Source organism: Hyaena hyaena, unplaced genomic scaffold (genome assembly GCF_003009895.1).
Source record: "Hyaena hyaena isolate Hyena2069 unplaced genomic scaffold, ASM300989v1 scaffold_409, whole genome shotgun sequence".
Taxonomy (NCBI): domain Eukaryota; kingdom Metazoa; phylum Chordata; class Mammalia; order Carnivora; family Hyaenidae; genus Hyaena; species Hyaena hyaena.
Window position 1 is genome coordinate 1,481,422 of NW_024081046.1, and position 19,057 is coordinate 1,500,478.

At 56.5% G+C, this 19,057-nt stretch overlaps 2 protein-coding genes across 5 annotated transcripts; one reads left to right on the plus strand and one right to left on the minus strand.

The window, feature by feature from the left end:
* Nucleotides 1-255: 255 nt before the first annotated feature.
* Nucleotides 256-14,855, plus strand: MTG1 (mitochondrial ribosome associated GTPase 1). 3 transcript variants are annotated; one of them, XM_039252405.1, is made up of 11 exons: nt 256-470; nt 1,509-1,573; nt 4,471-4,575; nt 6,499-6,579; nt 7,116-7,172; nt 7,517-7,607; nt 9,005-9,066; nt 9,504-9,600; nt 9,956-10,037; nt 13,868-13,958; nt 14,371-14,454. In XM_039252405.1, exons 1-11 carry the CDS (start codon nt 359-361, stop codon nt 14,377-14,379), a joined length of 852 nt encoding a protein of 283 aa, XP_039108336.1. In that variant the 5' UTR covers nt 256-358; the 3' UTR covers nt 14,380-14,454. The 3 variants fall into 3 exon arrangements, with proteins under 3 accessions (XP_039108336.1, XP_039108334.1, XP_039108335.1); XM_039252403.1 differs by having other exon boundaries at nt 260-470; nt 13,868-13,980; nt 14,371-14,855; XM_039252404.1 differs by lacking the exon at nt 256-470 and adding an exon at nt 478-824 and having other exon boundaries at nt 13,868-13,980; nt 14,371-14,855.
* A 2,627-nt stretch (nt 14,856-17,482) lies between these two features.
* Nucleotides 17,483-18,711, minus strand: SPRN (shadow of prion protein). 2 transcript variants are annotated; one of them, XM_039252388.1, is made up of 2 exons: nt 18,668-18,711; nt 17,483-17,940 (listed from the first exon to the last, which is right to left on the minus strand). In XM_039252388.1, exon 2 carries the CDS (start codon nt 17,923-17,925, stop codon nt 17,485-17,487), a length of 441 nt encoding a protein of 146 aa, XP_039108319.1. In that variant the 5' UTR covers nt 17,926-17,940; nt 18,668-18,711; the 3' UTR covers nt 17,483-17,484. The 2 variants fall into 2 exon arrangements, with proteins under 2 accessions (XP_039108319.1, XP_039108320.1); XM_039252389.1 differs by lacking the exon at nt 18,668-18,711 and adding an exon at nt 18,168-18,226.
* Nucleotides 18,712-19,057: the final 346 nt, after the last annotated feature.

Consider the following 19,057-nt stretch of genomic DNA (forward strand, 5'->3'; position numbering starts at 1 on the left):
AAGTTTGTAAAAAGAGGTCAAACACTGGCAGGGGACAGCTAAGTTATGTTACAGTTATACCCAGAATACATTGAAGGAAGAACTGGAAAACGCTAATGTATCCACGAATGCCCAGGCCTCCTGACAAGTCCCCGGAGAGCACAGGCCTCAGGCCGGCTTGTGGCCCCGCCCCCGCCCCCGCCCCCGCCCCGCCCCCGGGCTCCTTCCCGCGCCCAAAGAAGTGTAGTGCGCACGCGCGGGCCGCACGGCTGTCTCTTGAAGCGCCGGAACCAGCAGACCGGGTGGTGGTGGGCTGGCCGGAGAGGTCCGTCGAGGGAGAGGTTCCTCCGCGCAGTGCGACGCTCCAGGTCGCAGCGCCATGAGGCTGGCATCCCGTGCGCTGTGCGGCGCCGCAGGGGTCGCCTGGCGAGAGAGCTTCCCTCTGGGCGGTCGCGACGTGGCGCGCTGGTTTCCGGGCCACATGGCCAAGGGTGAGCGGGGCCCTGGAGGGGCCTGTGTTTGCGCGGTCAGGCCCGGGGACCCCGGCACCCGCTCGCTCGTTAGGCTGCCCGCGCGCTGGGCGGGAGGCGGCGGAGGCCCGGGGGCGGGCCTGAGGCCCCGCAAGTCCCTTCTGCCACTTTGTTCCCTCAAGCCTCCGTTTCCACATCTGTGTCTACAAAGCCGTACTTTCCTGAATCTTGTTTTAGCACCAGATGAAATGGTGGTAGGAAAGCCCTCGCCGAGCTGCGAATATTCAGTTATTGTCACTGCAAACCGTTAAGACTCGGGCGTTGCTGTTTTCTGCCTGAAACCCTCTAGGAGTCTTGCTGTTGGTTTGTAAAAATGTGCGTGAGCAGACGCGTGGGCTCGGCGCGGTTCTCCGTGTCAGCGATCGCCCGGTGCCGCTCCCCTCAGCGCGCTCTGCTCGTCGCGTAAACGGTGAGCGGGTGCCCGCTGCGCCCGCCCCTGCGCAGTGCGGGGCGCAGGTGTCCGCCCTCGGGCGTCCGAGGCTGTGCGGAGGACCCGGCTGCGCGGGGCGTCTCCGGCTGAGGGCCACTGCTGGGGAAGGGGGTGCTTTCCTTCGCTGTGCGTGGTGTTCCTGGTTAAGGGAGAGTCCAGTGCTGTGCGAGCGTGTGGCACGTCCAGGCCTGTGGCTGAGGTCGAAACTTAGGCAGCAGCATGTCCACAGAGCGTGGAGGGCCCAGGGAGTTGGGTGGTCAGAGTTACCCTTTTAAGGCTGAGACCAAGACCCATGGATGTTAAATACTGCACCCGGAGCCCTAGAAGTGGCTCCACCCCAGACATGCTGCTGCCCTTCAGGCAGGACCTCTTTCTGGAGACACCGTTGTTGAATTTGGAAGCGATCCTCAGCTAGTGGGTGTCAGTTATGGTGACTTAAGATCTGCACTCAGATGTATTCTCTTTAGGTGGTCTGTGGTGGTGTGTCATTCTTGAGCGTTCGGCTTCACCCAGTCCCTCTTGAAAAGCCATACACGCCTTCCCTTAGGCATCTTTCTTCTGTTTTCCAGGGCTGAAGAAGATGCAGAGCAGCCTGAAGGTGGTGGACTGTATCATCGAGGTCCATGATGCCCGGATATCCTTTAGTAGTGGTGATACTGTGATTTATGATAAGTTTGTATATACACACATATAGGTAAATAAGTACATATAGGTGAATATATAGGTATATATGGGTGTGTGTGTATATATATACATATATGTATATGGATGTACATATTTGGTCTTTGTCCCTGTTTCTGGCACAGGGCTCCTAAAACTTTGGGTATTTCTTTTTTTTTTTTTTTAAGTTTATTTAAAACTTATTCATTTAAATAAGTTTATTTATTTTTGAGAGAGAGAGAGAAAGAGTGGGAGAGGGGCAGAGAGAGAGGGAGAGAGTGAGAACACTGACAGCAGAGAGCCTGACGCAGGGCTCAAACCGATGAACTGTGAGGTCATGATGGAGATCATTACCTGAGCTGAAGTCTGACACCAGCCAAGCCACCCAGGCACCACAAACCCAGGGTGTTTCTTAAGTGATGAGAGTGATAAGAAGGTGTCTGTTACGTTGACTAGGTGACTTTTGGAAAGCTACTAGCTCTCTGAAGTTTGAGGGCTGGTTGCCAGGGGAGATGCTAGGGGCTGGAAGTGGGATTGATTGCCAGTGGCCAATGATTTAATTAATCAAGCCTGTTTAATGAAACCTAAAAAAACCCCTAAAAGGACAGAGTTCAGAGAGCTTCTGAGTTGGCAAACGTGGATATGGAGGGAGAGGGCACTTTCAGAGCATGGAAGCTCTGTGTCCCACTCCCTCATGCGTTGCCTTATTCGTTTCTTCTATCTGGCTCTTCCTGAGTTATAACCTTTTATAATAGGCCAGTAATCTAGTAAGTAAAATGTTTCTCTGAAGTGCTGTGAGCTGCTCTAGCAAACTTCTTGAATCTGAAGAGGGGGTTGTGGGAACCTCCCACCTATAACAAGTTGGTCAGAGGCAGGGTGACCACCTGGACTCGGGATTGGCACCTGACGGTGGTGGAGGTGGGGTGGGGAGGGGGTACATTGTGAGACTGAACCCTTAACCTGTGGGGTCTCTTTCTCCAGGCAGATAGTGCCAGAATCGAGTTAAATTGTAGGATGTCCTGGTGGTGCGTCAGAGATGCTTGGTGGTGTCCCCTACCCCCTTCCATTCCCAACGCTTGGAATTGGGTGTGGGGATTATAGTGGCACAGAAGAGGCCCTCCTTCCTGCATCAGGCCGTGCTCCAGGCCTCAGGAAGCATTCCTGGCTTGTAGCCTTGTCTCCACCCACCTCCCCTGTCTGGTCTCTGCTCTGGTCTAGTCTGATTCCATAGTGGCTGGCAGCCTCACCTCTCGTAGTTACTGGCATTTAACTCGAACCCTCACTACATGATAGAGTTCCCGCAGGAGGCTTTAAAAATCCTGATTTGGACCCCTTTCCAGACTGGTTAATCAGAATCTCTGGTGCGGGGTCCAGGCCTTGTATGTTTTGAGGCTCCCCATTTATAGGTAGGTATGATTGCTTGCCTCTGACCTCTGCCTGCCATGCCCAGGCCTTCCAGGTTGAGGTGGGGTCTGCAACCTTCATTTCGAAGGCCTTGCCTGCAGGGCTTTCCTCCGTGCTTGAGGTGGGAACCGGCAAGGTCTGGTGATCTTGCTCCTTAACATGTACTTTTCAGACCCTGTTTTTATTGTATTTGAGCTATGCCTGGATTCTCTTTGTGTGGTAAAGGCGTTGGTTTGAGAGTTCTTACCACTTCAGGGACAATAGATGAGGACAGTTTTCACTATTTCAAAGAGTTGGAACTTTTATATTAAAGTATTGAGTTTATTTATTGTAGGTGAAATATTGTAGGATATCTGATGCTGGCCAAAAGTGTTTGCTGGCAATCATGTTTGATTATCAAAAATGAGGAACCTGTAGTTACTATTCAGTGCTTTGTAAGAGGACACCTGTCCTGTTGGCTTCTAGATGTCTGCCCTTTTCTCCAGGACAGCCCTAGGCTGGGTTGCAACCCTGGGATGGAGTCTGAATTATACAGGATTGGTTAACCCTTGAGGGAAGAGTGTGATTTGTGGCTGTGGGCACAGCAGTTTAACTGGTACCTGGGCCCAGGGTGTGCCCGAGGCCTCAGGAGTCAATAGGAGATGAAGCACCGGGTAGGGGCTGAGTGTTCAGAAGATAAATATATGGGCCTCCCCTCCTGCCTGGGTTATGGTCCCATGAGGTGGACCTGTCATGATCCCCCAGGGTCCCTGGCCGAGGGAGGAAAGGTCTGGCAGTGCTAGTAAGGAGGCGGAACCTTCAGTGGTGGTTTCCGTGGGGGACCTTCATCTCCTTGGCAGTAACCAGAGGGTGGCAGTGGTTTGAGGTAAACTAGTTAGGACTTTACAGGAAGCACTCTTTTTAAGTGATCAGGTCATTCATTTTGAACTCATGTATCTTGGCAACTAAACAAAGAACCCGCTATAAAACCTTCCGCTGGGCTTTGTTTTTTGGTTTTGCCACCACCATTCCCGTGTGAGAAGGCATGTGGGAACCACTGCCCTGCTTGCACGCGGTGGTTCCGTGGCAGTGAGCCGGTGTCCTTCCCCTCTGCCAGGAGGGCAGGGCTGCGGTGTGAGGTGGGGCTGCCTCCTCTGCTCGGTGCCTTCTAAACATTTTCCTCTGGGGGCGCCTTGGCAGGCTCAGTTGGTTAAGCTTCTTGGTTTCAGCTCAGGTCGTGATGGGAAGATTGAGCCCCGCATCAGGCTCTGTTCTGACAGTGCGGAGCCGCTTGGGATTCTCTCTCTCTGCTTTTCTCTCTGTCCTTCCCCTGCTTGTGTGCACATGCTCCCTCTCTCAAAATAAATAAATAAACCTTAAAAAAAAGAAAAGATTTTCTTTTGAAAGTGGTGCCGATCTGCATAACAAGATGAGACAAATTAATGGACTAGTAAAGCACTAAAGGTATTTTTGCCTTAATTTTGCCACATTCCACTTTCAGGCCGCAACCCTCTGTTTCAAGAAACCCTGGGGCTTAAGCCCCACGTGCTAGTCCTCAACAAAATGGACTTGGCGGACCTGAAAGAGCAGCAGGTGAAGGTCCCCGTTCCAGACACTTCCAGCACCAGGGTTGTGTCTAGGGTCACCCTCGCAAGCAGACTCCATGTTGATTCGGTCAGGCAGGCTGACTTTAGCAAACAGCCTTTTGTTTGCAGAGTATTTCCGCATGATTTCTCGAAATGACATGCTTCTCTCTAATGCTTAATTTATGGTCTAGGTGACCAGAAAGTGCATCTCCCATGGGAGGTGGCCAGGCTTTGCTGCTGGAGCCAGGTGCCCCACTGGGTGTCCTCTGGCCCAGTGTGGCTCCTGCTGCAGACGCGATACTCATGTTATGTTTCATTTTAGTTAAGTTTCAGTAGCTGTTTGAGGCTGGTGGCCATAGGCACAGGCCACAGGTACTGACCTGGAGGTCTCCTGTGATGGCTGCATTTGCCCCAGGCACCCACACTGGCCAGTTCCATGGCCTCCCAGATGCCCAGCCAATCCTGCACACCAAGTGCACTGGCAGCTAAAAGGGCCTATAGGCCCAAAGTAATGTCTTCGAAGCAGACAGGATCGGGGGCACTAGTGACTGAGTGCAGGGCATGTCCGTGTGCCCCAGAGGGACAAGAAACATGAAGGTCTGGGCGTATTTTTGAGTGTTCACCCTGCTTTTCTTGCTGTATTATTGCATCCTTGCCGAAGGGCAGGTGCCAGGCCCTTGTGGGTTCCAGCCAAGCTGTTTTCAGGCCGTTAGTGGCGCAGTGTCTGCTCTGCAGGGAGAGTGCACGCTGGCTTCTCAGCTGGTCGTGGTGTGTTTGGATCACTTAAACCTCAACCAAACCTCTGTCACAAGGTTTCCGGGGAAACATCAAATACAGGAGCGCTTTGTTTACTGAGAATCCAAGCAGAGGCGACCCCTAACTCATGTGCAGGCACCTCTGGTCATTTAAATCCCTCCTGCTGTGCAGAACGGGGTGGCTCCAGCGCCCCCAGAGCAAGGTGTTCGTCTGTCTACTTAGCATCACAGGCTTTGCTTTTATTGGTTGAGACATGAGTCTTATCAGTGATTGCTTCTGCTTTAAGTGTTAATTTTTGTGGAGTGTTGGGCACGTAATGTGACCTAACCTCGGGACAGAGCGGTGTGTCACCTGGCTGGGAGGTGCGGGAGTGTCTGCTCCTCCTCTCAGGTGTTCCTCATGCAGAGGAGCCCTGGGCACGGGTCTTGGGGAAGAGAGGAGAAGGCTCCAGGGTGGCCCCTCATTTCTGTCTCTGGGTAGTGGGTGGGGACATTCCATGTGAATGTATACACTTCAAAAGGTGGTTTCAAATATGTCTTTGTTGTGGCCTGTATCCTCATCTGTATCATAACAAACAAAGCATGTAACAAAAACTAAGTTAGCAAATGACTTTTGGTTCATTTAGGCATTTTTAGGTCAGTAGGTGGTCAAACAGTACCAAACTGGCTTTTTAAAAATATGATTCCTACATTGATTTCACTTAATATTAGGATCAGTAAATTCATATTAACTTTAGTTTAGTTTCGAGCTTTTAAAGCATTGCATATACTTTGTATTTGGATTGGGTTCAGGCCTGAGTTTATAGTGATAGTTTTGTGAGAGCTCGTCAGAATACTCAGGACTAACCAGATTGCCACATCAGCCAGAGCTGCAGAATTTCACGCTGGAAGTGGCTCATTTTCTTTCCATGAAGGTGCCGGCGTCCTGAGAGAGCAGCAGTTTCTGTGCTGAGCCCTCATCCCCACTGGAGCCTGGAGCTCCGGGCGCCTGCCCAGGGCACTTCCCTCCTGTGCTTACACGGGAGCCCCCTCTTAGTCTGGGCGGTCCATGGGGCCTCCTTGCCTAGAGCACACCTTGCCCGGATGGGGGTGGGCCTTCAATCTCAGATCCTTAGATTTTAGCATATCACATCCATATTTTCATTTAATTTTTAAAATGAAAATATCTCTTTCAGAAAATTATACAACACTTAGAAGGGGAAGGCCTAAAAAATATTGTTTTCACCAACTGTGTAAGGGATGAGAATGTCAAGCAGGTAGGTGTTTCTTTGTTTTACACTCTAATGCTTTTGCTTAAATACATTTAAAAGAAATCCCATGGGTTACCTTATGCTCTTATAAGAAGCAGAGTTGTGGTGGCAGTGGAGGAGTTTGCTGGGGTGCCTGGGGCGCACTTACCTCTGGTTGAGGGCAGGTGAGCCCCGGGCAGCCTGCAGGCTGCAGGCCACAGCGCCAGGCTGTAGCGTGCTCCCTGGGCTGTTGTTGGACAGGCACCTGGAGGGTGTGGTGCCTCGTTTTCCGCAGTTGTATTTTGAGGATTTCCTTGGCTGACGTATCTTTGTGGAAGGTGGCTGCAGTCACAGCCGTCACCCTCTGGGGGATTGACCTGCTTGCTGGTGGTGGAAGGACAGATCAGAGCACAGGTGACCCCCCCCCCCCAGCACATTCTAAATCCTGATGTGGACAGAGCCCTGGTCCCCCGATGCTGGACATGGGGGTACACCACCTCTAGAAGCTAAGGGAGAAGTCAGTTTCTGTGCGAGCGTGCCACTGCGTGGTTTGTCTTTTGCAGATCATCCCGATGGTCACGGGACTGGTTGGGAGCAGCTACCGCTATCATCGAGGTGAGGTCAGTTGTGGGGCCCAGTACTGGCTGTGGGGTGGTCCCTCCTGCAGAGGAGTCCTGGGCTCAGCGGCTAAGCAGTGGGTGGACCAGTCCCCATGCTGGGCTGTCACTGAGCCCCGTAACTCCTGGGGGCCCTCTCTGTGCTGCCCCACAGAGCTGCCCTCTGTGCTCTTGTTTGCAGCAGGGGTGGGGGTGGCCCTGTTGGGTTGGCAGGCCTCCATGGTAACCTTTCTTCCCCTGAACTGGCCTGGGTTTGTGGGTTCCACTGCATGGGCCACCTGAGGCTCTCGGTGGGGCTGTGAGTGGTCTGGGTAGAGTCCTGACGCCCTGCTCATGTGCCTCTGCAGAGCCTAGAGTTCTGTGCCATGGTGATTGGGATCCCCAACGTGGGCAAGTCCTCACTCATCAACGCGCTCAGGAGACAGCACCTCAAGAAAGGTACTGCTGGCCATGTGAGCTGACGCTGTGGTGCCTTGCTCTTTCTGGCGAGCGGCCACTCTTCCTCTGGCCCCAAGACAAAACTTATCCATAGCCAGGGCCTCCTGGCCCCTCAGGGTTGTCTCTTTGCAGCAGGAGGACCCAGGTAACTGATGTAAAATTAAATGGTGAGACAGAGTCATCCTGTCACAGATTTTATACTTAATTCGTTCTCTTACCTGAACATGAAGTGCTAAGATGTTTAACACGTGGATGACTTTTCTGCCCATTGGTGATTTTGTGTTCTCCTTCGTGGAAGTCTCTTTGGTGTTGGTTCTCAAGGCGTAGCCAGATAGATGGGGGCTGATACCAGGCAGAAGGCAGTTGATGGGGCAGCCCCCTGGCTGGGTGATTGGGATCCCCAATGTGGGCATCCTGCCCAGCTGCTCAGGAGTGGCCCCCAGGAGTCCCCGGGCCTGTCTCCTTTTTTCCATTAGGTATTTCAACGTTTAGTACCAAGTCCCACACTAGCTTCATGTTCCACACCAGCGATGCATTCTTTATCAAGAAACCCAAACACTGAGCTCCGCTGAACTGTTCAGTATTTTACAGATGGTGTTTTTGGTGCTTGTTGGAGAATTGTCAAATCACCTTTTATTTAAGTTTACTTTTCTCTAATTGTGGCTTAAAAAAAAATGGTGGCATTAAGTATATTCAGTGCTGTGCAGCCATCACAGTATTTCTGCACGTTTCCATGGTCTCACACTGAGTGAGTCTATAAACATAAGCCCTAGCCCCCTCTCCCCTCCCACTGCCTGGGCACCTCTAATCTGCCTTCTGTCCCTGGATCTCTCTGGTACCTCACACGAGTGGAATCACACAGTATTTGTCCTTTTCTGTTGGACTTTTTCACTGAGCATAATGTCCCCAAGGTCCATCCATACTGTGGGCCGTGTCAGAATTTCGTTCCTTTCCAAGGCTGAATAATATTTCCTTATGTTTATATTACTGTGTTTTGCTTTTCCATTCATGCACTGATGGACACATGTATCTCTACCCTTGAGTTTATCTGGCCCCTTGGTCAGGAGCCGTGCTCCCAGACAGGCCTGTTGTGGGCCGTGCTGTGGGGGCAGCCGGGTGCAGGCTCGGTGCTGGGGGGCACAGGGGTCAAGTCCAGGTGGGAGGAACCCACTGTGAAGAAGCAGTAGCTCTGTGCTGACCTCCACAGCCAGGCGGTGCCTGTCCTCACCCTCCCAGGCCCCAGGGAGGCACATTGCGGTCCCTGCTGGTTTGGAGCTGAATTGAGCATGAGCTCATCTGGGTCTTCGTCGGTTTCCGGGTGTGTCATTTCTTCTTCTGAAGCTTGTATGCAGGCTTCTTGTGTTTAGTACATCCAACACCCCCTTTTCATCCCACAGGGAAAGCAACCAGGGTGGGCGGCGAGCCTGGGGTCACCAGAGCTGTGATGTCCAGAATCCAGGTGGGTCCTCGGCTGCTGGACCAGGAGCTGCACGCGCAGGCGCCTGCTGCTTCCTGAGGGCTTGGGGGGCGGCGCGCCCGCCCTCTTCACCCAGCCCGCCGAGTGTTGCCGCACTTCCATCAGCTGTGGGGGGCGTGCTCGTCACCCCTGTTTTATGGAGGGGGAAGCAGGCACCTGCCTAAGGTCACTCAGTGGCCCGTTCCCTCAGGCTCTGCTCAGCTTTTCTATGCGTTCCCTTTTTCCCCTGGGAGAAGCCTGGGGCCTTTGGGGGCTATTGCTCTTATTCTCTGAACTCAGTGGGAACTGGCCCAGTGGGGCACCACGAGCTTGGTGGAAAGGCCTCCTCGGAAGCTCAGGAGCCTAACACCCGGCTCTGGGGGCCGCCCAGCAGCAAGCCTGCAGGGAGCCGCGGGCGCAACGGGCCTCCGTGTCCACAGGTGTGTGAGCGGCCGCTGATGTTCCTGCTGGACACTCCTGGGGTGCTGGCTCCTCGGATCGAAAGCGTGGAGATGGGCCTAAAGCTGGCCCTGTGTGGTGAGTTGGGGTCACCCTTCGTGCTCCTTCCTGCTGCCTGGGGCCCCCAGCTCTGGCTGGTTGTGCCTGCCTTTCCCGGCCTTGCTCTTGCACACCCTTGAACGCTGTGCCGAGTGGAGGTCTCAAGCAGCCCGTGCGGTCCTAGCTCAGGGCAGACGAGGGCCAGGCACTGCTCCGGCCCCACTGATCCGCGCAGCCCTTCTTGGAGAGAGCGCCTTCCTCCTCCCATGTTACAGCCGGAGTGGAGAGGCCAGGTCCCTTCTCCTCAGCAGCACCTCTGGCTGAGACAGGGAGGGGCCCTGGGGTACAGAAGCCAGGCTGGTGTGCCAGGCTCACCCTGGCTGCCCCATTCTAGGAACCGTGTTGGACCACCTTGTTGGGGAGGAGACCCTGGCCGACTACCTTCTCTACACCCTCAACAGGCACCAGCTCTTTGGGTGAGTGCAGGTACGGGGCAGGCAGCTCGCCTCTCTCTCGTTCTGGACAAACATAGTTAAAAAAATAGCAACATTAAGATATTATTAGACAAGCAGCCTGCGTACTGTTTGATGTGTTTGTTACACAGTCAAGAAGAGCCCCAAACTTCTTGTGCTCTTCGGGGGTCCCTCCTTCCTGCCTTCTCCTGCTCCTGTTTCGCAGAGACCCCAAGCCCCGCACGCCACACCCTGCTGGCCATCTGTTCTCTGTCCTTTCCTCTGACATCCTGTGCTCTCTCTCGCTGAGTTCCTGTCCTCGGCGTGACCACTTTCAGATCCCTCTGTGTGGTGCCATGAGTCGCTCCTTCCTGGTATAGATTTACACCTTGTTTGTTTGCCCAGGAGCAAGATGTGACTCCAGGGTGTTTGCTGGGTGTCCTTCATTGCGTTGAGGACCGCAGTCTGGCCAGAGCTTTCTCGGTTTTATTGATTTGGTTTCATTGACTTTCTCTGTTGTTTGTTTGTTCTTTCATTGATTACTGTTCGGTTTTATTATTATTTCTGTTTTGCTGGTTTTCCTTCTGTTTTTGCCTTTGGTTGTTGAGAGAAGGTACTGAAATCTCTGCCTGTGGTCGGTCTGTCTGTCTTGCAGCTCTGTCTGTCTGCTGCAGCATTCGGGAGCCCTGTTGTGAGGTGCGGGACAGTCTGGGGGTCATCATGTCCTCCCGATCTGATGCCTTTATCGGTCAAAATGACTTTCTTGATCTTCACAATACTTTCTGCTCTGACACCGACCTCATCTGGTGGTTACACACTTACTGCAGCTTCTGATGAGTGTTCATGTGGTGCGTATTTTCTTATCCATTCACATGGAGCGCGTTTGTGTCTTTATATTTAAAATGTGTTTCTCAGGGTGCCTGGGGCACTCAGGCAGTTAAGTGTCTGACTCTTGATTTCAGCTCAGGTCATGGTCTCACAGTTCGTGGGATTGAGCCACTCTCTTCCCCTCCCCCGCTTGCACACGCACGTGCTCTCTCTCTCTCTCAAAATAAATACATGAATTATTAAAATAAAATGAAATCAAGTATGTTTGTCATAGGCTGTGTACAGGTAGTGAGGTCTTGTTACTTATCCAGTCTGACCATTTCTGTCTTTTATTTTGGGTATTTGGACTATTTACATGTGACGTGATTATTGACGTTAGGGTTAAATTTGTCATCTTACTCTTTGTTCCATATGTCCCTTGTTCCTTTTCCTTTCTCTGCATCTGCCTGCCTCTCTCTCTGCTCTCTTCATCTTTCTCTCTGTCTCTCTCTGCATCCTTGTCTATGTCTCTATCTCTTTCTCTCCCTCTTTCTCTTCCTCTGCCTCTCTGTCTCTGTCTCTCTCTTTGGCCTTTTCTAGATTACTGGGACTCTCATCCCCTCCCTCCCCTGCGTCAGCTCGCCTCTGTAACGCTGAGAGGAGGTTGCCTCAGGGTGTGAGGAGGGTTAGGTGATAGACACGTCTCATGGAGCGCAAGCACCTTACGATAGTGTATCTCCATATTTCTCGTGATCTTTGGGCTTTTGTTGTTTTATATCTTGTTTTCATGTATTTTGTAAGCCTGAGATGTACTGTTTTTGCTCCTACAGACACTTCAAGTATGAGAAGTAATCTTAGCGTTTGTCCAGTGCTTTACAGTTTGTGGACAGTGCTTGTTTCTCTGCAGATCCACGTTCTGTCCGGGGTCGCCGTCCCCTGGTGGTCTCCTGTAGTGTGTACTGCGATGCAGGCCTGCTGCTGAAGTTTGTTCAGAGAGGCCTGTATTCCATGTTCGTTTTGGAAAGGCACTTGCCCTCTGTGTGAAGGTCTAGATGGACAGTTATTCCAGGACTGGAGGGATGCTGTCCCACCCCTGTCTCACCGGCTCTTTCTGGCGAGGACTCTGTCACACGGTCTTTGTTCCTCCAGCTGCCTGTAGGCTTGTCTCTCTGTCTTGCTTTTGAGCAGTTTATGAGGATGGGACCCGTATGGTTTTCTTCATGTTTCTCGTGTTTATAGTTTGCTGAGTTCTTAGATCTATGGCTTTGTAGCTTTTACCAGATTTTCAACCATTATTTCTTCCTGTTTTCAGTTCCCGCCTGCTCATGTCCTCAGGAACAGCTGTGCACGCTGCTGCCCTGTGGGCGACCCGCCTGCACCCTGCCTGTCTGGCCCGCTGCTGGTGCCCGCCAGTGTGTGTCCCACAGTGCTGGTCTCTGGTCCAGTTTGGATCATGTTTTACATCTTCTGTGTATCTACTTAACTTTGTAACCACGTGGAACGTGGTCATAATGACCGATTTAACGTCTTTGCTGATCCCAACATCTGGAGCACCTTCAGCTGACCGACTCCCTCCCCACGATGAGTCTGGTTCCTGCTGTGCATGCTGGGTCACATTTGCTTGGGTGCTTGGCGTTTGGAATTTTACCTTTCTGAGTGATAGGTGTCTTCAAGTTCCTGCACAAAGCCTTGAGCTTTGCTTGAGACAGTTATCTGGAAACAGTTCTTTCCAGGCCTGACTGAGGCAGGGCCCCCACCCCCTCCGCTGCACCCGGTGGCTCACGAGGTTTCCATCTGCTCCTGGCTCTCTGTGAGCACTGACCACCGCCCTTGTGCCTTCTGGGTGGTCCTTCCTGGCCTCTGCTTTGGGGACGTTCCTTTCTCATGTGTGCAGATCCCTCGTCTGCTAAATACGGAGGATGGCAGGCTTCCAGAATTCTCTCTGGGCAGCTCTGCCCTCTCTGGTTCTGTCGTGGGACTTTACTGGGCCCGCACTCCGGCCACCCTCCGGGCCCCCTGGGGCCTCCAGGTGCCAGGCTAGGCAGTTGTCAGTCACTATTTACATGCTTTGTAACGTGAGTTGTGGTGCCTTAAAACCATCATTTTGTATGTTTTTGGTTGTTTCAGGTGGGAGGTAAATTCAGTTCTCGTTACTCCCATTTTGCATGGAGGTAGTGGGATTTCAAATTAATTTTTTTGTTTCACTTGCACGGGAGTCTGTGTGGGCCTCCACGGCCCTGTAGCGTTTCTAGAGAAGAGGCAGCCGTCTCCTGCAGGGGCAGCCCCTGGGTGTGTGCTAGTGTGGGGTGCACGGGACAGAGGGGCCGCAAGTTTGATTTGGGACCTGCCTTCCTCAGGATGCAGACGCCCTCCGAGATGGGCACTCTGGTACCCACGTGGGGTCTCCTCGTGGCTGAGCCCCCCACACTGTGGACCCACAGGTGAATCCCACCGTTCGCCCTGGCTGCCGGGAGGTTTAGGGACAGTTGACCAGCAGAGGTGTTGGTCGTGTCTCCCGGCTCCTGGGGTTCAGGGAGGTGCTTATCTGTGGATGGGGCTTGTCTCCTTCAGCCCTTCAGGATCAGACCTGCCCGGCCCTGTCCTGGCCTTTCCCATCAAGCCCAGAGCCAGCGTCTCGTGGGGCAGGGAGTCCCCAAGAGACACCAGACGGTTCTCAGCAGAGGCGGGTACTGAGTCGGTTTGTGCCGGTCCGCGGGCTACAGAAAACAGCAGTCAGCCCTGCTCATTCTTCCCTAGAGAGAGTGCTGGCGACCCTGGCGACCCTGACCTTGCATGCACCCAGAGGCACTGAGCGTCTCCCGCTCGGGAGCCGGGTGGATGACGCAGCTTTCCCGCCATGGCAAGCACAGGCTCCAGCGGGGAAGTGGTCCTCAGGGCAGCTGGCCGTGGCCACGCGGGAGGACAGGCGTCAGCAGCTCCATGGTGGGCGCTCATGCCCACGTGTGCGAGGGGCCCTTTGTGGAGCTGGGCGTGACCCAGCAGGTCCTGGCCCAGTACCCACTCCCCCGCTGCTGGTCTGTGTGTAGGTACGTGCGGCATTACGGCCTGGGCGGAGCCTGTGACGACATCGCCTCCGTGCTGAAGCAGGTGGCTGTGAGACTGGGGAAGACACAGAAGGTGAAAGTGCTCACAGGCACGGGTGAGATGTGGGGGCATCAGCCTCGGCCTGGGCTTGAAGGACCAGCCTGTTGAGCGGCCCCTGGCTGCTGGGGGAGGACCCTGTGGGCACACGTGGCTGTTCTGGAATGGAGGTTCTGCAGAGGGGCTGGCTCTCAGTCCAGCCTGAAGAGAGCAAGGTGGCCCTGCCTGGAGGTGCTGGGTACCCCCCCTCCCCCGTCCCACCCCTTTGAAACTGCTGAGGTCTAGACGCCACAGCCCGGACTGTTTTCCTACAGAACGTGCACTGGTGCCCAGGCTCCACAGATGCCCACCATCTGTCCCTGAGGACAGGCAGGGAGGCGTGTGTCTGAATCCTGCGCCTGCCCTGTGTGGAGGTGCCTTCCTCACCAGACCCTCTTGTTTCCCCCAGGTGACGTGAACGTTATCCAGCCCAACTATCCCGCAGCAGCCCGAGACTTCCTCCGGACCTTCCGCAGTGGGCTGCTGGGTCCAGTGATGCTGGACAAGGATGTCCTGCAGAGCCCCCTGGTGGCAGGGCCCTGAACTGGTCCAGCTGGCAGCGGCCTCGCTCCTGCCTGGCCCTTGGAAGATGTGGGGTGTCCCGGACCTTCACAGCCCAGAATCTGATGCTGGGACTCCCCTTCCCAGAGGCTCCATGCTGGTCACCGTCCAATCAGGTCTCTACTCCCGGAAGGAGCCCATGCCTCCTGCTCCACAGCCTGGCCAGCTGTTGGTTGTCAGGGACTGTGCCTGGGGGCTAGACATCAGGGCTGACGACGTCCCTAAGCTGTCCCTGAGTGCCTCAACTGTGCACAGTATCTCTTCGGGATAAGATGACATTTTCTCAGGAGGAGGTGAAAGTACAGTCTGTATTTTAAAAATCTCAAAAGGCCGGTCTCTGCTCGTGGCTCATTTGTTGTGCACCAGTAGCACCTTGGGCCCACGTGTTAAGATCTCTCACCAAAAAAACACAAAAAACGGGATGTGAACTGCTCAGTAAGTAAGGGCTCTTGTAGTAGGGCCTTGGTAGTGCCCTGGGTCCTGCAGTAAAGAAGAGTCTATTTGCCAGCGGAGTGTTTATTTCACGACACGACTAAAATGTGCACACAAAATGGACAGGAGGTTCCAAGTAGCTGTGGCCGTACCTAAGAACTGTTCCCTTGGTGCCCTGGGGGCTGCCCTGTTCATGGCCAGCTGCGTGCAGGCTGGGAGTGTCGCTGGTGTGGTCAAAGGGGACCCCAGGGCTTCCCACCATCCCGAAGCACCTTCTAGCTAACAAGACAGTGGGACTCTTTCCCAGGTAGCTTTACCTGCCAGGCTGCATTCCAGAAAAGGGCCCAGGGAAAGGGGGTGGGGTGGATCTGGTCTGCAGCTCTGCCCCTTCTGTGTCCAATGTGGGTGGCCTTCCTGGAGCCACCGGAGTCTCTGCCAGGCACCTCCCCTCCTGAAGGTGCCCATGCCGGCACATACTCCCTAACCTGGGATTACCCACCCTGGGTGCTGTCTGCCTCCTGCTGGGACCCTGACCAGTAGGGCAGGAGGCACTCTAGCATGTGACTGTGCCAGATGCGGATGGGCTCTGGGAGTCAGGCCGGTGTGGGGTGCCATGCAGCCTGTGAGGGCGTCTCAGAGGCCGGGCCTACGCCCCTGGCCCCTGAGGTAGAACCGAGTTGGCCTGAGGCGTGGCCCTGATGTCTCTCTGTGCTGCCTGCAAGAGTACAGTGGCAGAATGGTCACACTGCGCCTGAGGCCCAGGGCAGGGCCTGGCCATGGCCTGCTGGTCTTTGGTTGCATCAGATTTGGTCTGGAATGGATGGAGGGGCACCTGGGCTTGCACCCCAAGAACGCTGGCAGTGCCTATGCAGGATGTCGTGGCTCCTGGTCTTTGGAGAATGCTTGGTCCAGGGTTCCGCTGGTAGATTGGCAACCCTCACCCTGACCAGACCTGTGTGTCAGCTGTGGGTGAGCAGAGATGGGAGGCCCCCCCTCCCCTGGAGGTGCTGGTCTTGGCACTGGCATCTGTCAGCTGCGTCCAAAGGCCCCATAGTCTGGGGAGGGGGTGGTGGTGAGGGCAGACTCTGGGAGGCTTTCAGTGAGCACCAAAGTGGGGAGATCCAGAGGACTGGGACATTGTCCTGTCGAGGGATACGGGGTCGATGATGTAAATAAAGAGCCAAAGCCTCCAGGGCTGAGCTCACGAACAGTGAACCAGGCCAGAGGCTTGAGGGAAATGGACTTCCAGGCACCTGAAAAGCAAAGGGCTGGTCTGTAGACAGGTGTCTGTGTGCCAGAGGCAAGCCCTCGCGAGGCCCCTCCTGGCATTTCCTTAGATGCTTCCCTGGGTGTCTCCTGTCCTCAGAACACCCTCAGATGCCCGGATGGCTGCCGTGGTGTTGCAGGGGGTCAGCTTCCCGCATGCCGCCTTTTGCTCAGCCAGAGCAGTCCTGCATCTGGTTGTACTTGCTGCCACGGCCTGCCTCCAGGGACCTGCTTGTGGCCTGTTTGTTGGTTCTGACTTGAGATCCGGCTCCACCATTCACGCTTTGCCCTCACTGTCCTGGGCAGCTGCCTGCTGGGAGATGGAGATGCTGCTACAGCTGTAGACCTGCCAGAGCCACAGTTGGCTGTCCTGGGGAGCACTCTTCCGGGGGAGTGGCAGTCACCATCTGAGTGCCAGCAAGCACTGGTTCCAGAATGTGAGCATGACGCAAAGGAAATGAAAAGCTCCTGAAGTTTAAACTGTGGTTCCCCCCTTCCTTCCAAAACAGGTCCCAAGAAGAGTTAAGTGACTTGTTTCAAGTTAGAGCACAGCGGCTCCAAGAGGCGCCTGGCAGTGGTCTTGAGAGTGTCTGCCCAGGGAGGGGCACACTTCTGGGCCCCAGGGTGGGCTGGCCAGGCTCCGGGGCAGCTGCTGTGTCAGGGCGTGCTTGGGATTATCCAGAGAGCCACGATGGGCACGCCTGGGCTCCAGAGCCCACAGATGGCCTCTTCTGGACAGGTGGTAGGCACACTGAAACTTGTGAGGGAAACCTCTCCCCGCAAATTTTCAAGTCCATTGGTCCAGTCTGGCTGCTTCTGTGGGAGAGGCCACAGGCTTGTCAGGGGGGCCGGAAAGGCCTGAGCAGCCTGGTCTTGGGACATCACTTTAGGCAGCTCTGGAGAGATGGTGGTGTCCCAGCCTGGATGGGGTGGGGGGCAGGGGAGCCTGACATCCAGGCAGTGGGCAGGGCATCCTGGGACTGAAGGGCCCTGTCCTCTGGTCCGATGGGGGGTGTGGAGGCTGGGGAGGGACCTGGGCAGGGCAGTGGACGGGGGGAGGCAGTGGGCACCTGTAGGAGAGGCCGGAGCTCCAGCCCTGGCTGGCTGGAATCGCCCAGGCAGCTCCTCTGGGTCGGAAGCCATGGGCCGCGGTGGGAAGGGGTGCTCAGCCGCTGGCGGCCTCTGGGGCCGGCCCGGGGGAAGGGGGGGGGGGGCGCGAGGAGGGCGCGGGCTGGGGGCCAGATCGGCCCGAGCCCGGCCAGGCCTAGGGCTGTAGCAGCCCCAGGGCAATGAGGGCGCCGCCCAGCAGTAGGCAGAGGCCCGGGCTGCCGGCGGGCCCCGCTCCCGAAGTCCACGCCCGGTAGCTGTAGATGCCGTGGCCCGTCCGGTTGCCGCCCGATGCTGCGTCCTCGTCGTCGGTCTCCAGGCCGCCGTCCCCTGGGCCTGTGGCCCTTCCCCAGCTGGAGCCCGCCGCCAGGCCGGCCGCCGCCCCCGCCGCCGCCCCGGCCGCGGCCACCCGCAGGGAGGAGCCCGAGTAGCGGGGCGCCGGCCGCACGCGCACCCGCGAGGTCCCGCGGGCGCCCCCACGCAGCCCTCCCCGGGCGCTGCCGCGAGCCCCTCCTCGGCCGCCCTTGGCCGCGCCGCTGTCGCAGAGGAAGGTGGCGGCCAGCAGCAGAGCCCAGCAAGTCGCGGCCGTCCAGTTCATGCTTGTGGGGCGAACCTGCGCAAGACGGAGAGAGGACCTCAGTTTCCGTGAGGCCGGGGGACCCGGGCCCGGAGACAGGGGCGCTGAGGGCTGGGGTGGGATGGGAGGGTTAGGCATTCGGGCCTTGTTTAGTGAAGGGGTGGGAGGGGGTGCAAGGGTGGTGCACCTGCGGGTGGGGTGGGAGCAAACAGTGGGGTTTGGGGGCGGTGAGCACCCTGCGGCGGCGGGAGGGAGCTCCGTACCCTCGGCTGCTCTGGGAGGACCCGCCCAGGCCTCCACTGCTGCTGGGACCACACCGCGGAGGGGCTGTGTTGATGTGTTGAAGGGCACAGTCTCGGGGATCCAGGGCCCCCAAGGACCCCATCACTGCCTGGAGAAAGGGCCACGAGCGTGTGCCTCTGCCCGGCTCTTCCGGGCTCTCGGGGGGCAGTGCGCATCTAGCGCCCCCCGGGCAGGGGGTTCCGGCCTCACGGGCGGGTCGGAAAGCGCAGACCTCGCCCCCCGCAGGCCGGGACCGGGGACCGTCGCCTCGCGCCCCGTCCCCGCGCGCTGCCCCACCCCTCCCCCGGCTACCGGGCTGAGCAGCTGGGGCGGGGGACGCGGACGCGGGTGCGACGCAGGGCCTCATTCCGGCGCAGGGATCCGGGGGGCCGCGCGGTCCTCCGCCCCGGCCCCGCCGATCGCCCCCGGGGCCCCCATCCCCAGCCGCCCCGCGCGCCCGGATCCTGCGGCCCGGCCTTACCCGCCTCGGGCTTCTGTCGGAACCGTGGGCCAGAGCGGCCGTTCGGGGCCGCGGCGGAGCCGGAAGGAGCCGGCGGTGGCGGAGACCCTGCACCCGAGCGCCGAGCCCGGATTTCGCGCGAGGCCTCCGCCCTAGGATTGGGGGCGGGCAGACGCGGAGGCTCATCCCCCGGGAGACGCGAAGGGAGGAGAGAAAGGCAGACCGAGGAGCGCGCAGCCCCTCTCCCTTCCCGGCACCCTCATCCTCGGTGCACCCCGTGTCCTCACCCCCACCCCATCTCCCGAGTCCACACACGCCCGCCCCACTGTGTCCCCATCACCGAGCGCGCGCCCAACCCAGGCCGGGTTTCGCTGCACACCGAGCCCAGCCCCCCGCCTCCCTCCTCCCTCC